Source organism: Pimephales promelas, chromosome 8 (assembly GCF_988280905.1).
Source record: "Pimephales promelas chromosome 8, fPimPro1.hap1.1, whole genome shotgun sequence".
Taxonomy (NCBI): domain Eukaryota; kingdom Metazoa; phylum Chordata; class Actinopteri; order Cypriniformes; family Leuciscidae; genus Pimephales; species Pimephales promelas.
The window spans coordinates 28944601-28957930 of NC_142776.1; the positions used below are offsets into that span (position 1 = coordinate 28944601).

General features: G+C 35.6%; 1 protein-coding gene across 1 annotated transcript; it reads right to left on the bottom strand.

The window, feature by feature from the left end:
• Positions 1-331: 331 nt before the first annotated feature.
• Positions 332-5770, bottom strand: sec61a1a (SEC61 translocon subunit alpha 1a). Its single transcript, XM_039664618.2, has 12 exons — positions 5581-5770; positions 4668-4735; positions 4503-4568; positions 4287-4365; positions 3611-3742; positions 3396-3505; positions 3121-3274; positions 2882-3042; positions 1676-1873; positions 1321-1512; positions 1157-1233; positions 332-1059 (listed from the first exon to the last, which is right to left on the bottom strand). The coding sequence occupies exons 1-12, from the start codon at positions 5585-5587 to the stop codon at positions 873-875; spliced, it is 1431 nt and encodes a 476-aa protein (XP_039520552.1). The 5' UTR covers positions 5588-5770; the 3' UTR covers positions 332-872.
• Positions 5771-13330: the final 7560 nt, after the last annotated feature.

Consider the following 13330-nt stretch of genomic DNA (forward strand, 5'->3'; position numbering starts at 1 on the left):
AAAAGGGCTTAATTTAGAAAGTAAACAGACTTGAGGTGTAACCAGTTCTGTCTGCCAATGAAGCTCTCACTGATGTATTCTGTACAAAAGGACTCCAGCTTGTGTACACAGACACACACACAATACAAAACAAACACCATGCCACTTTTGGTGCCACACTGTGTATTGCATTTCCTCTGTTGTGATACTGTCTTGTTTAGAATTGACAAGCTATTCTGCTGTCTGGAAACCAGGCACCTGTTTGGTTCTCAGACCTCTAGCTAGTACTAAACCATCACAATTTCTATGATTAAATATGGTATACGAGTAGTTATGAGCCTTACACTAAACAATAGCTATTAAGGACAAAAAAGCCTGTTAGCTTTACATATAAGATTGATATGACTGACAAACTTAGACAGTTTGTGTGTGTGGAGACAATTGGCAGTGTTGAGTAAATAACTCACCCAGCAATAGCAATACTTTCTGGAAAATTCTTTGTCCAGGCATAACTAGGCTCAGACAGGAAATAAAGCAAAGGGTGAATGAAGGGATTCATGGAGACTGAGGAAGGACAGACTGATGAAAAGGGAAAATTCCTGAATATTCCTAGTCAGAGCTCACAGAGTCCATCTTTACTGTCCCATCACTGAAGTTCAGCTTCATCACTGATTTTTAGAAACATTTTGCCACTTGACAAATAGGAGAACAAACATGTTCTGAGCTAGAGGCTAAGAACATGTTATCCCAAGACGGCACTCGTGACAGACCATTTTAAATGCTCAAATCACACCAAAAAAAAACTAAACAAAAAAAGACAACAATCATAAAATAATAAAAGTGTTTTACAAGGTGTCAGCAAGTATGTGTGTGTGATTTGTAAGTGTCCTTGTTTAGAAGAGTAATGCTCCCATGCTGCCGACTTCACTCTGTTCCTTAACAAATATCTCAAAGTACTGATAGATGATGGTAACAGCCAATAGAATTCCTGTTCCAGAGCCGATGGCACCCAGGAAGTCAGCCATTACTGAAAGGCCTCCAATACACAGTCCACCAAATGCTGCAGCTGTGGGGATGTACCTGAATAACAGAAAGAGAAAGCGTGAGGTGAATGAAGGGCCTGATAAATCAACTTTTTACAAGCTAAGCTTACAGAGCAAGTGTGTTTGCAGCTCACCTGTTGAGTTCATGAACCATGGAGGTCTCTCTGTGTCCCCTCATTACCATCTGCTGTTCTTTCAGCTGCTTGGCCACCTAGAACACACACACACACCCCATTACAACTTCATACCAAATAAATCAAATTAAGTGTTGATAAATGAACAAGCGCTAGTGACTCACATCTTTGGCAGATGATCCAGAAACTTCAATCCAGGTCTTAGAAAAGAAGGCACAGGATCCCAGCATGAATACAATGTAGATCACTGCATGGACTGGGTCATCAAGCACAGAACCAAACGACTCCGGAGGAGACAGAAAGTAACACAGACCACCTACAGGGTAGGCACGAGCCGGGCCACCAGATGATGTATCCTACAACAAAAAATTGATAAGCTTTAAGAAGGTTCTCTTTTCTATATCCAATTTGTCTTCAGACTCTAAACATGCTCTGGATTTGCACAATAAATATAGTGTAAAATTCAATAGATGGTACACTGCACCAAAAAAAAACAAAAAAAACATTGGTGACACTTACAGACCAAGTTCCAAGGAGGTTGACCAGAAAGTTCCCACTGAAGCGGGTGGAGAGCATCTGAGAGATGACGTAAAGGTTCGAAACCAGAGCAGACTGCAGGATGATGGGAATGTTGGAGGTGTAGAACAGCTTGATGGGATATGTGTTGTACTGGCCACGATAGCGTGCAGACTTGATGGGCAGGTCGACTCTGAAGCCCTGTACAAAACAATTTTAATCCATTTTCATTTTCAATTTTAAAGTACTTCAGTGGCATGATTGTGTTTACAATATTGCCAAAGAATTACACAAAACAATTAATGACAAGAAAAATAAATATACAATATTAAAATGAACAGAAACCAATACAGTTGTTAAAGCTGCTAAGTTACAAATTAGAAAAAAAAAAAAACCATACATAAATATAATGAACATCGATCAAGACATAAAGAACAAAAAAAACATGTACATAATATAGTATTTTATTATATTCATCAAGTAGTTTTGCTGCAATTAAATCTAAACTCAATTTAGGACTGTGCGATATAGCTAAAACAATTATCACAATATAATGCTTCATATCATTCAGTACTGATAATTATTGACATTATTTATCCACATTATTAAGGCAAACAACAAATTATATTAGTTTTAGTCAAAAACAAAAATAATTGTATGTCTTATATTAAGATTTCTTGTACTTAATATTACAAAATATGTGCAATGTAAAAGTGTAAATGTAGAACAATCAAGGCAAACTTTGAGGTGGATCAACACCTGTAATAAGTAGCGGTGTAACGGTTCACAAAATTCTCGGTTCGGTTTGATAGGACACAGTGGTGTCATGGTTAGGTACTTTTTCGATAAAGCAAAAAGAAAAAAATGCCAGAGAAATATCCATGATTAAAAAAAAAAATTTATTAAAACAAAACTTTGTAAACAAGTGCGAGTTTTTACTACATCTTCAAACTTTTAGTTTCATAAATGAGGGTAATCTGTGAACGATTAACAAATAATGTTTTGGTAATCACATCAAAAATAACATAAAAATCTACTATTTCAGTTTTTAAGTGCTGGAAAAACATGTAAAACACGTTACCACTCCTGCCAAACTTCTATGGTTAATGTTGCAGTTTTATCGCCCAGCCCTAACTGAATTATTAAATAAAAGTCTTGCATAGTATGCCTCTAATTAATTTGCAACAAAACAATATAACAAAGACTGACCTGGAAGTATATGACAACGGCAAAGACGAAGACTGTAGAGATGAGGTTCATAAGGTTGGGCAGGTTCTGTCTGTAGAAGGCCTCTCTCAGAGCCCGTACTTTATCAGTACGAGTGGCCAACAGGTGGAACAGAGCAATAATGGCTCCTTCAAACTCCGTACCTGCATATGTACAAATGGAATTCAGTCTACAGCGCCAAAGAATGGTTTAAAACAAGACGCAATGTCCTGAACTCATACCTCTGCCAGTGTTGACTGTGGTTGGGCTGAATGCCTTCCATACGATCGTCTCGCAGATGTTTGTGGCGATGAAGAGAGAGATACCAGAGCCCAAACCGTAACCTTTCTGCAGCAACTCATCCAGCAGCAGCACGATCAGACCGGCCACAAACAACTACAGGAAGAGTACACAGATTTCTTTCATTAATATACAAACTCTCTAATGACAAGCCCAAGAAAAGCCTCTCCATATGACAAATGAAATTCACACATCATGTTTGAGTATGCTTTTTTACCTGAATGATGATCAGCAGACAGATGCCAGCACCCATCTCTGAAGGGTCTCCATACATTCCAGTCATGACGTACACAATAGCCTGGCCAATGGTGATGATCATACCAAACACTGAAAAAACATTCAAATAATTGCCATTATCATCATTATAACAACTGTAATCCATAAAATTTTACATTTAAATGCATTGCAAAACACTAAAAATAAAATACTCACATTTCTGAGCTCCATTGAAGAGCGCTCTGTCTTTAGGAGTGTCTCCGACCTCAATGATTTTAGCTCCAGCCAGCAGCTGCATGATCAGACCGGAGGTCACAATGGGAGAGATACCCAACTCCATCAGAGTACCTGAAAAACACAGTCATTTATAAAATGGACAACCCCCAATACCCAACATAATGATGAGAACACCACAGAACCAACCAAGCATACGTTCTGTTTACAAAATATTAGGTAATCATAGAGGAAAATGGACTAAACTGCTTTTACTCAAACTTGGTAAAAGTTATTCGGTTTGGGCTTAATAAGATTTTTTTTAATTTATCTTCAATGCTGAAAACAGTAATGGGGATTAATGATATTGTGGAAAACATGCTTCCTTTTTTCAGGATTGTTTGAAGAATTGAAAGTTTAAAAGAAGAGAATTTATTTCAAAATGGAAGTATTCTGTAACATTAGAAATGTCTTTATTAAAAATTTAGATTGATTTAATGCATCCTTGCTGGATAAAAGTATTAATTTCTCTCTCTCTTGACCCAAACTTTTGAACAGGAGTGTATTACATACTTCAATAATCTAGCTATGAACATGACTATTAGGAGGTAATATCAAAGGTGAATTGAACACAGCAAACCATAAATCATAATCTTGCATGTACAGACAACAAACTTACCTCTGTTGGAGGCTAAGATGACTCTCATCCAGTAGAATGGATCTGCTGAATCTGAAGACATGATCCCAAACAGCGGGATCTGAGAGATGGAGAAAAAAACGTACATAAAATGAGCTATTAATTTTTATTTTTTTTACACTGAACATTTCTGGAGCACTTAAGCATTAGCAAGTTTATGTGCATTTTTTTTTTTATAAATTGAGAAATCAAACTTACCTGGCAGCAAACAAGGAAGATGAACAATGTGATGGCCGTCCATAGCACCTTTTCTCTGAACTGGATCTGATAAACACAAATATGGGTTTAAAATTCAGGTTTTTACATATGTTATCTTTTAAATAAAAAAATACCACATGATATTTATGGTGTACAATGTCATACCTTTCTTTCTGGTTTCTGGATTTCTGGCAAAACCGCACAGAACGGTTTTATTACCTCCAAGAACTTAACTAGAAATGGAAGAACATGAGAAATGTTACAAAGCATTGATTTGGTGCCATCAAATTTCAATTTTATTACATGCAACATAACATCAACTGAACCATATTCCAATATTAAAACCTCATTATGAGGTGAGAATTGTTTATACTGAAACATTATTCCCAGAGGACAACAGTAGGGAGATGCTGTCCAATCTAAAGCGTCGTCATCATTAAACAGACAGGCTAAACTTACAGTTTCGACCTTTTATGCGCAAAGCAAAACAGGCCCAATAACACAACGTTTAACTACTCTGAATCTGTGTAGTGCGTATTCATGACGTGCCAATTAATTATCCAGTTAAACACAATTCGATTCAATTGCCCAACATGCCTATTTGCTAGACTGGGTAAATCTGACCACTTCCCTCTGATCTTGCAATCCAACTGAACTCTAAACAAGTTGGTATGCCAATATTAGCCGTTAAACGTCTTTAATTAAATATATTTGAAGGTATCCTTTACAATGTTGTGGTAATACAAAGCCATACAGATAGAAAGTAACGTTAGCTAACAGGTTAGCAGCTAACACTAGCTGCCCGACCAGAAATGTAATATACATATTCATTCACACATACGAACCACAACCAAACATAACGGAATTGAGAAACATTTTACTTGCAGTAAAATATAGATCTAAATTAATATGAAAAAGTACACACATCTAATACTAATCTTTCATGGTCCCAAATCAAAGAAAGCTCTCTGGCTAGCATGCTAATAATGCTAACAGAACTCGAGTGTGATATAACAGCAGAATTACATTAATTAACACCATTAAACATACGAGAAACGCTTCAAAACCATCTACTCACTCCCCATGGTGACGGTTCCCTGAAATCACGGTCACTATCTGGAGTCCCACCGAGCTGTAAACGGATAGTACAGCCCTGCCGGTGCGCTTCGCCGCCCGGGTAAGAGAGAAAGACTGAAGCGAGAGAACTGAAGGGAGGAGAGCGCTTTAGAGACACGTCAACACTACACATACTCTACTACACGTCAGATGTACAGCGAGTTTTTTTTTTTTTTTTTTTTTTTTTTTTTCACCTTAAATATTTTATTTACTTGTTTTTTTTTTTTTTTTTTTTTTTTTTTTTATTAAATCTTAACAATACAAACAGTAAGACACAAATAAAGTCATTAATACAGAAAACACAATATTAAACAAAAACAGAGCCAGGGGAAGCTTCAAATAAATACATTAAAGAAAGAGCATAACTGAATGGTTTTAGCAGCCTTCTTATTTTGTGAATCATAAATGGATTTGATATACTGTTCCGTCTCCCTACCAAAAACAATAAAGGAAGGTTTTGAATTACTAAATTTGGCTTTGTGAATATGATATTTCCCTAAAATTATCAATAGATTAATTAAGTATATTTCTTTTTGTTTTTTACCTTTGTCAGCATGGAGACCAAACAGCACATCCCTCCATAACAAAGAAAAATCAGCAATGAGTTTAATAGAAATATATCGAGACAGATCTTTCCAGAAACTGATGGTGTAGGGACATTGCCAGAACAGGTGTACCATTGTTTCAGGAACTAGACCACATAAAGAGCAGTCAACACAAATGTCAAGCTTAAACCTTAGAAGATATTGCTTAGCAGGATAATACCTATGTATCATTTTGAAAGTGATTTCTCTTACTTTATTCGTAAGGAGGTATTTGTAAGGAAGGGTCCAAATAATCCCCCAATTCAGGTTATCAGCAAAGTTAGACCAATAGGGAACAACGTTAGGGATGCATGCGACATCTCTCTGGAATAAAGAGCGAATATTCCTATTATTATTCCTCGTTGTGATTGCGAAACAAATATTACCAACTGAGGTTAACTTTGGGTCCAAAGCTGGTAGGCAAACAGGTTTTCCAGACCTTTTTAAGAGAGTTAAGATACCAGAAGGGATGGCATCCATAACAATTGCGAACTCTCTTGGGGTGATCGGAATGCCAAAAATGCGAAGGAATTCAGAATAATTTAGCAATAAACCATTATCATTTAATAGTTGGGATACTAGAAAAATGTTATTATTAAACCAAGTTTTATAAAATAAGGATTTATTTTTGAATTTAATAAGCTGATTATTCCAGATGAAGCACCTATGTGGGGAGAAATTATGTTTGTAGATTAATGACCATGCTAAGAGCATTTGTTTATGGAATTTCGATAAAATTAGGGGAATTTTTTCTATTTTATAATCACATAAAAGTAAAAATTCTAGACCACCAACCTTAGAAAAAATATAATTAGGAATAAAATTCCAGGTAGATGTAGGATTTTTTAGAAAATGCTTTATCCAATTTATTTTAAAAGTATAATTGAGGGTTGTAAAATCAAGAAAGTTTAGACCACCACGTTCAAAAGTATTCATAATAACAGATTTTTTCACATAATGAGTCTTGTTTTTCCAAATAAAATTGAAAAGACACTTATCAATTGAATTACAAAGCTTTTTGTTGACAAATAAGGGGATAGCTGCATACGTAAGACGGGATAAACCTTCTGCCTTTGTCAACAAAACTCGTCCTTTCAAGGATAAATCCCTCTGCAGCCACTGATTTAACTTTTTCTTTGTCTTATCACTAATTGAATTAAAGTTTACAGAGCATCTTTCCTCCTCATTTTTCATTATAGTAATACCTAGATAAGTGATCTTATCTTTGATCGGTATGCTACAAATCTGGGAGGTATCGCTTTCTTTAAGGGAAAAAAGTTCACACTTCTTCAGATTTAAGCAAAGTCCAGAAGCTGCTGAAAATAACTCTATTGTTTTGATAGATGTACAGCGAGTTGATCTTCCGTTTCACGTCCTGTGATTTAATCAAATGGCCGCTGTGCGTATCTTTGTGTAATAATTTCACTTCGATTTTTCTTCGATATGTAGGGCTACAAAGTAAAGAAAATATAAAAGTTAACTTAGCAACCTGTTCAAATGGTTAGATTAGTATTTAAAGGGTTTGTTTTCATTTTGTGTAAATTAATTTTATTTAATTGAGTTACGTTTAAATAGACTTATTATTTAAATAATTCATATATCATTTATAATATTTAATGCTATGACAAACATAAATAAAGTTTAAGTTTTATGAAGAAAGTTAAAAAGGGGGAGCGCTAAACAATCAATTAAAATATGTACTTCCGGTTAAAAAGGCTTGCGCCTGAATGTATCCAGAGCAAATGGACGTCCACTTATGACATTTAAATTATTTTATATTGTTATGGATACTTTAGTCTCAACTTCAGCGATTATAAAATCAAATTCTGCTCTTGTATTATTGATAATAGGGAAGCTGCGAGGCAAAATGAGAGGCTATTCTCAACATTATTAACTGTCATCTGCCTTGGTCTTGTTTTCAAAGCTGAACGTATGACAGGCTATTTACTAGTGGAAGCTTAATCACCAACTCAGCAGACTTCCTTTATTTACTAATTATCTTTATCCAAAATAAAATAATAAATAGAAACAAATAACTTTCAGAGATTTTCTTAGAGTCTTCCTAATTTTCAAAGGCTAAATAGTAAGAAATAAAAATCAGCGATCAGTCCACAGATCTATATAGAATGTCATTATATAGATCAGTGGATCAGTCTTATCAATGATGTTCAATGAAATCCACTCAAATCAAATCAAATTAAACGAGCAGTTTTCACTTTCGACCAGTGGGTGTCGTGGAACCATTAGTTTAAAGTTAAAATAAATTAATGTTTTTCTGTTCCAACGTTTATATATCTAACCAGCAGAGGGCTCATGTATCCAGCAAAATAAATACTTGTCTATGGCTAGTATTTTTATTTAATTTTTTATTTTTTCAGGCGTATACACTCACTGAGTGCCACATTGCAAGAGTTGGATATGTATTTTATGAAGGATTTTTTTGTATGGTTAATTTCTGACCATGGTAGATGTGTTGTGGATATCATTGGTGTTGGTGTTTTGATGTGGAATTGATCCCAATACAACCTAATACAATGCAAATAGCTACATACTAGTACACACACACACACACACACACACACACACACACACACACACACACACACACACACACACACACACACATTGTCCACTGCATTTACGCAACTAAATTTGCACTAATAGGACACCATCACCCTTTCTTACCTTTTTTTTTTTTTAACCTTTTTTGTATCTCTTACCTTTATTTCTTCTTTCACACAATCACATTTCAGATATAGATTAAATCACAATTTAACCTACTAGACAACATCAGACTTTATTTGGTCAGACCTACTGTCTTAAAATGTCAAAGGTCACTGATGTTGTCAACATAATAGTCTTCAGTCTTATCCATGGCAGGCAGGCTTTTGTGGTTTTTATAACCTGTTACAATCATTTGTAAATATGAATGTTGTTTTCAACATAAGAGACCACAGATAATAAAAGTGTTAAAAGAAACAAACTAGAGACAGTCTGAGTACTGAGACCAGAGTTAATATCAGGTCACACTCAGCCTATGTGAAAAATAATGGGAACGCTGCACCAACAAAAAATGCTTTTCATAAACGGTTATCTCTCATTCTGTAATTGATTCTCTTATCCATACCATAACACATCACAGTAAGGGCCTGTGTGGGACACAATAAACTGTCAAAAAATTATGTAAGACATTGATTTAAAAACAGACAAGACAATAGTTTATTCTTATCACATTATTCCAATCATAAGCCAGTTTTGATATTTCATATTTTGTGTCAATATAAGTCACTTCACTTAAATGGGACACTTTCCAAATGAATGGACTTATGAATGATTTTACATACGATTTACTCAAATTTCCATATAAGTTTCACTTTCCCCTTAAGGAATGTGTGGCGTATGGTGGTCACACCCTTTTCTTTTCCATCTTGTGTGTGTTATACAGAGGAAACGGGTGTAACCACCACACACCACGTGCCAACACAACCATGCTATTCTCAGAAGGATTTCCAGTTTGGATTTCATCATACTCCATGTGTCCTCAGATAAGTGGGAAGGCTGTGATGTCATGGGGGTTTTGATGACCAGTGATGACATGTGATGTCATGTTAGAGGAAGTTGGTTCATAGGATCCTGTAACACACATTGTAACCTAGTGCACTGTAGATGTACATGAGACAGGTTACCGCGGTAACGATTTTTTATTTTTTTTTAAAGCACAAAGCAGAAAAGAATGGCACAGCATATATTCACCTCCGTCTTTCTCCCACAAATGCGAGGCTCAGGGAAACCACAAACATGGGTCTTAAAGTAACACACACCCAGACTATCACAACCTATACATATATTCATGTATAAAGACAAATCAAGAAGATTCTGGAAAACACAAAAATAGGATCGATCTCATGTGTCAATTTCTTTTGGAGCCTGGAAAAAACCAAACATAAAACTTCAGAAGGAGACCCTAATTGTCCTTTACTACCAGTTCTACTGGGAACATTTGTAGTAAACAGATTTGGATTATACCAGATTATTCCAGATTATGGGCCGCCATAGCCTCTGTTGTTACATGACACACACATAGCCGTCAGCTCTCTGTGGGACTTGCTGTGTGTGATGATTCATTAGTGGAACATTTGGACGTCATTTTGAGATTGTAAATAGCTTTAGTCATAGATCAAAACTATAAGTCACCGTTTCATTTGAATAGTGTAGAACTTCATTTATGGCAAACAGGTAGAGAATCAGTTCTGCACATTATGAAAGTCAACATACACAGTCTTAAATACCCCTTAATCTCAAACAGACTAATTGAGTTCATCAGAAGAGAAAATATAAAATAAGAGAATATTTGCTATGGTCATCTGAAACATCAAAAATAGCCCAACAACAATGACATACTAATATGTATGTGTGTGTGTTCTCTGCTCTGTTGGTGATGTTGTATATTATGTTTGTCAGCAGTATAATGAACTTTGCCCAGAACTGAATGTTCATCTTCACAGTCAGATTAAATAACTCTCTCTTCTGCTCTATTCTCCCTTCCTTCTTACCCCAAAGCCAATTCCTCTTTGTCTTTCTGCCATATTTGTCACTCTAATGCTATTATTCATTCTGTCTTTATGCATCTTTATTATTTAATTCAAATTAGTTGAACGGGTATAGACAATAAACACCTGACTGCGGTCCTGTGTTCTGTAATCATTACATCAGAGTGTCCAGCTAAATGTACTGTGTGCTTACACACACTCTTAAAGTCTTAGTACCAAAGTACATAAGGGACAAGTTAAAAATACAACCTTATCTGGGACACAGACAAGTGTGTAGTACAGAAGTTTAGCTTACAGTTTAAGTGCTTCACTATTCCTGTTGCCTTGTTGATAAGGATGGACAAGGGAATTAAGTAGATAATCAGATAATGAACATATTGTGTAAGCATTGTGGTAGCACATAATATACATATTTTGCTATATGTGTGTGTATTAACTAGTGTAGCCTATATGTACATGCATAATATACACACATATGTACACATATAGAGCATTCCATGCACATTAGTATTACATAACAGGGAAGATATGGCCTATCTTAATCTATTTATGCTTTTTTTTCAGTTTATGCCTCAAAAACATTTGTGATACCAAGTATCTTTTTTTTTCAGTTCACATTACAGATCTAGCTAAAATTACAGAGATGGTTGCCATATTAATCCATCATTATTACAAACATGCTCACAGCAACAGATCAGAAAAAGGGATGTCATGGGAGCTGTATTCATGCAGACAGCACACAAACATTCAAAATAATTCTAACCACTTTAGTCACAGCCAACATAACATTATCCTCAAATGTCAGCAATTACAACTAAACTAAATTATGCTGGAAGAAGTGCATAATTGCCATTCCTCAAGAGTTTAAAGACATAGAGGTTTCAATTACATTTCTGTGGAGAAAAACGGATATACAGGTCCTTCTCAAAAAATTTGCATATTGCGGTAAAGTTCATAATTTTCCATAATGTAATGATAAAAATTAAACTTTCATATATTTTAGATTCATTGCACACCAATTGAAATATTTCAGGTCTTTTATTGTTTTAATACTGATGATTTTGGCATACAGCTTATGAAAACCCCAAATTCCTAACTCAAAAAAATAGCATATCATGAAAAGGTTTTGTAAATAAGCTATTGACCTAATCATCTGAATCAACTATACTGTAAAAAATATTTTCAAGATTTGTTATCATAACATATTTTCTTTTGTCAAATCAACTTTAAAATAATTTATTTAGTTGAGATAACTTATTATTTTGAGTTCTGATGGTTAAATTAATCTACTCACTTTTTCCAGTTCAATCAATTTAAAATTTTAAGGCAACCCAGATTACTTACTTTTTTAAGTTAAACCAACAATATTTTTTTTTACAGTGTAGTAATCACAACATTTTTTCTTTTGTCAAATCAACTTAAATAATTTATTAAGTTCAGATAACATATAATTTTGAGTTTCTGGTGGTTAAATTAATCTCCTTCATTGTATTAACTCACTTTTTCCCGTTCAATGAACTTAAAATTTTAAGGCAACCAGGTTACTTACTTTTTTAAGTTAAACCATCAATATTTTTTTACAGTGTAATTAACTCTAAACACCTGCAAAAGATTCCCGAGGCTTTTAAAAACTCGCAGCCTGTTTCATTTCTCAAAACTGCAATCTTCACAAAAACTTCCAAAACTTCACGCGACGCGATACAATTCCAGCGACAGCAAGTGTGTCTGTCCACACTAGACGCGACACGACTGTGAGATGCCACACATTCAGAACAGCGTGTGAGCAGCAGAGTCTCACTGTGAAAGCGCACTGTTGGCCCGCACTCGCATTGGAAATGGGTAAGGACATAATCAAATCAAGAAATAACATTATTAAAAATCAAAACATTAACAAAATATACTCATTGACTAATTATGTCATGAAGTACAGTTGTATGTTTGCATAGAATTCATTTTGAACGCTATATTACATGCTTTCAAAATCTGAGGTAAATTATCCGTTATCTCTTGTGGCACAGTGACCTATTTGAAAAGATACCTTTTATCGCGTGTCGCAGCGTCGCGTGTAGTTAGGACACGGTGTAAGACTGCCGACCTGACTGCTGTCCAGAAGGCCATCATTGACACCCTCAAGCAAGAGGGTAAGACACAGAAAGAAATTTCTGAACAAATAGGCTGTTCCCAGAGTGTTGCATCAAGGCACCACAGTGGGAAGTCTGTGGGAAGGAAAAAGTGTGGCATAAAACGCTGTACAACGAGAAGAGGTGACCGGACCCTGAGGAAGATTGTGGAGAAGGACCGATTCCAGACCTTGGGGGACCTGCGGAAGCAGTGGACTGAGTCTGGAGTAGAAACATCCAGAGCCACCGTGCACAGGCGTTTTCAGGAAATGGACTAGGTGCCGCATTCCCCAGGTCAAGCCACTTTTGAACCAGAAACAGCGGCAGAAGCGCCTGACCTGGGCTACAGAGAAGCAGCACTGGATTTCGGATTGCTTTCATCCGAAAATCAAAGTGCCAGAGTCTGGAGGAAGACTGGGGAGAAGGAAATGCCAAAATGCCTTAAGTCCAGTGTCAAG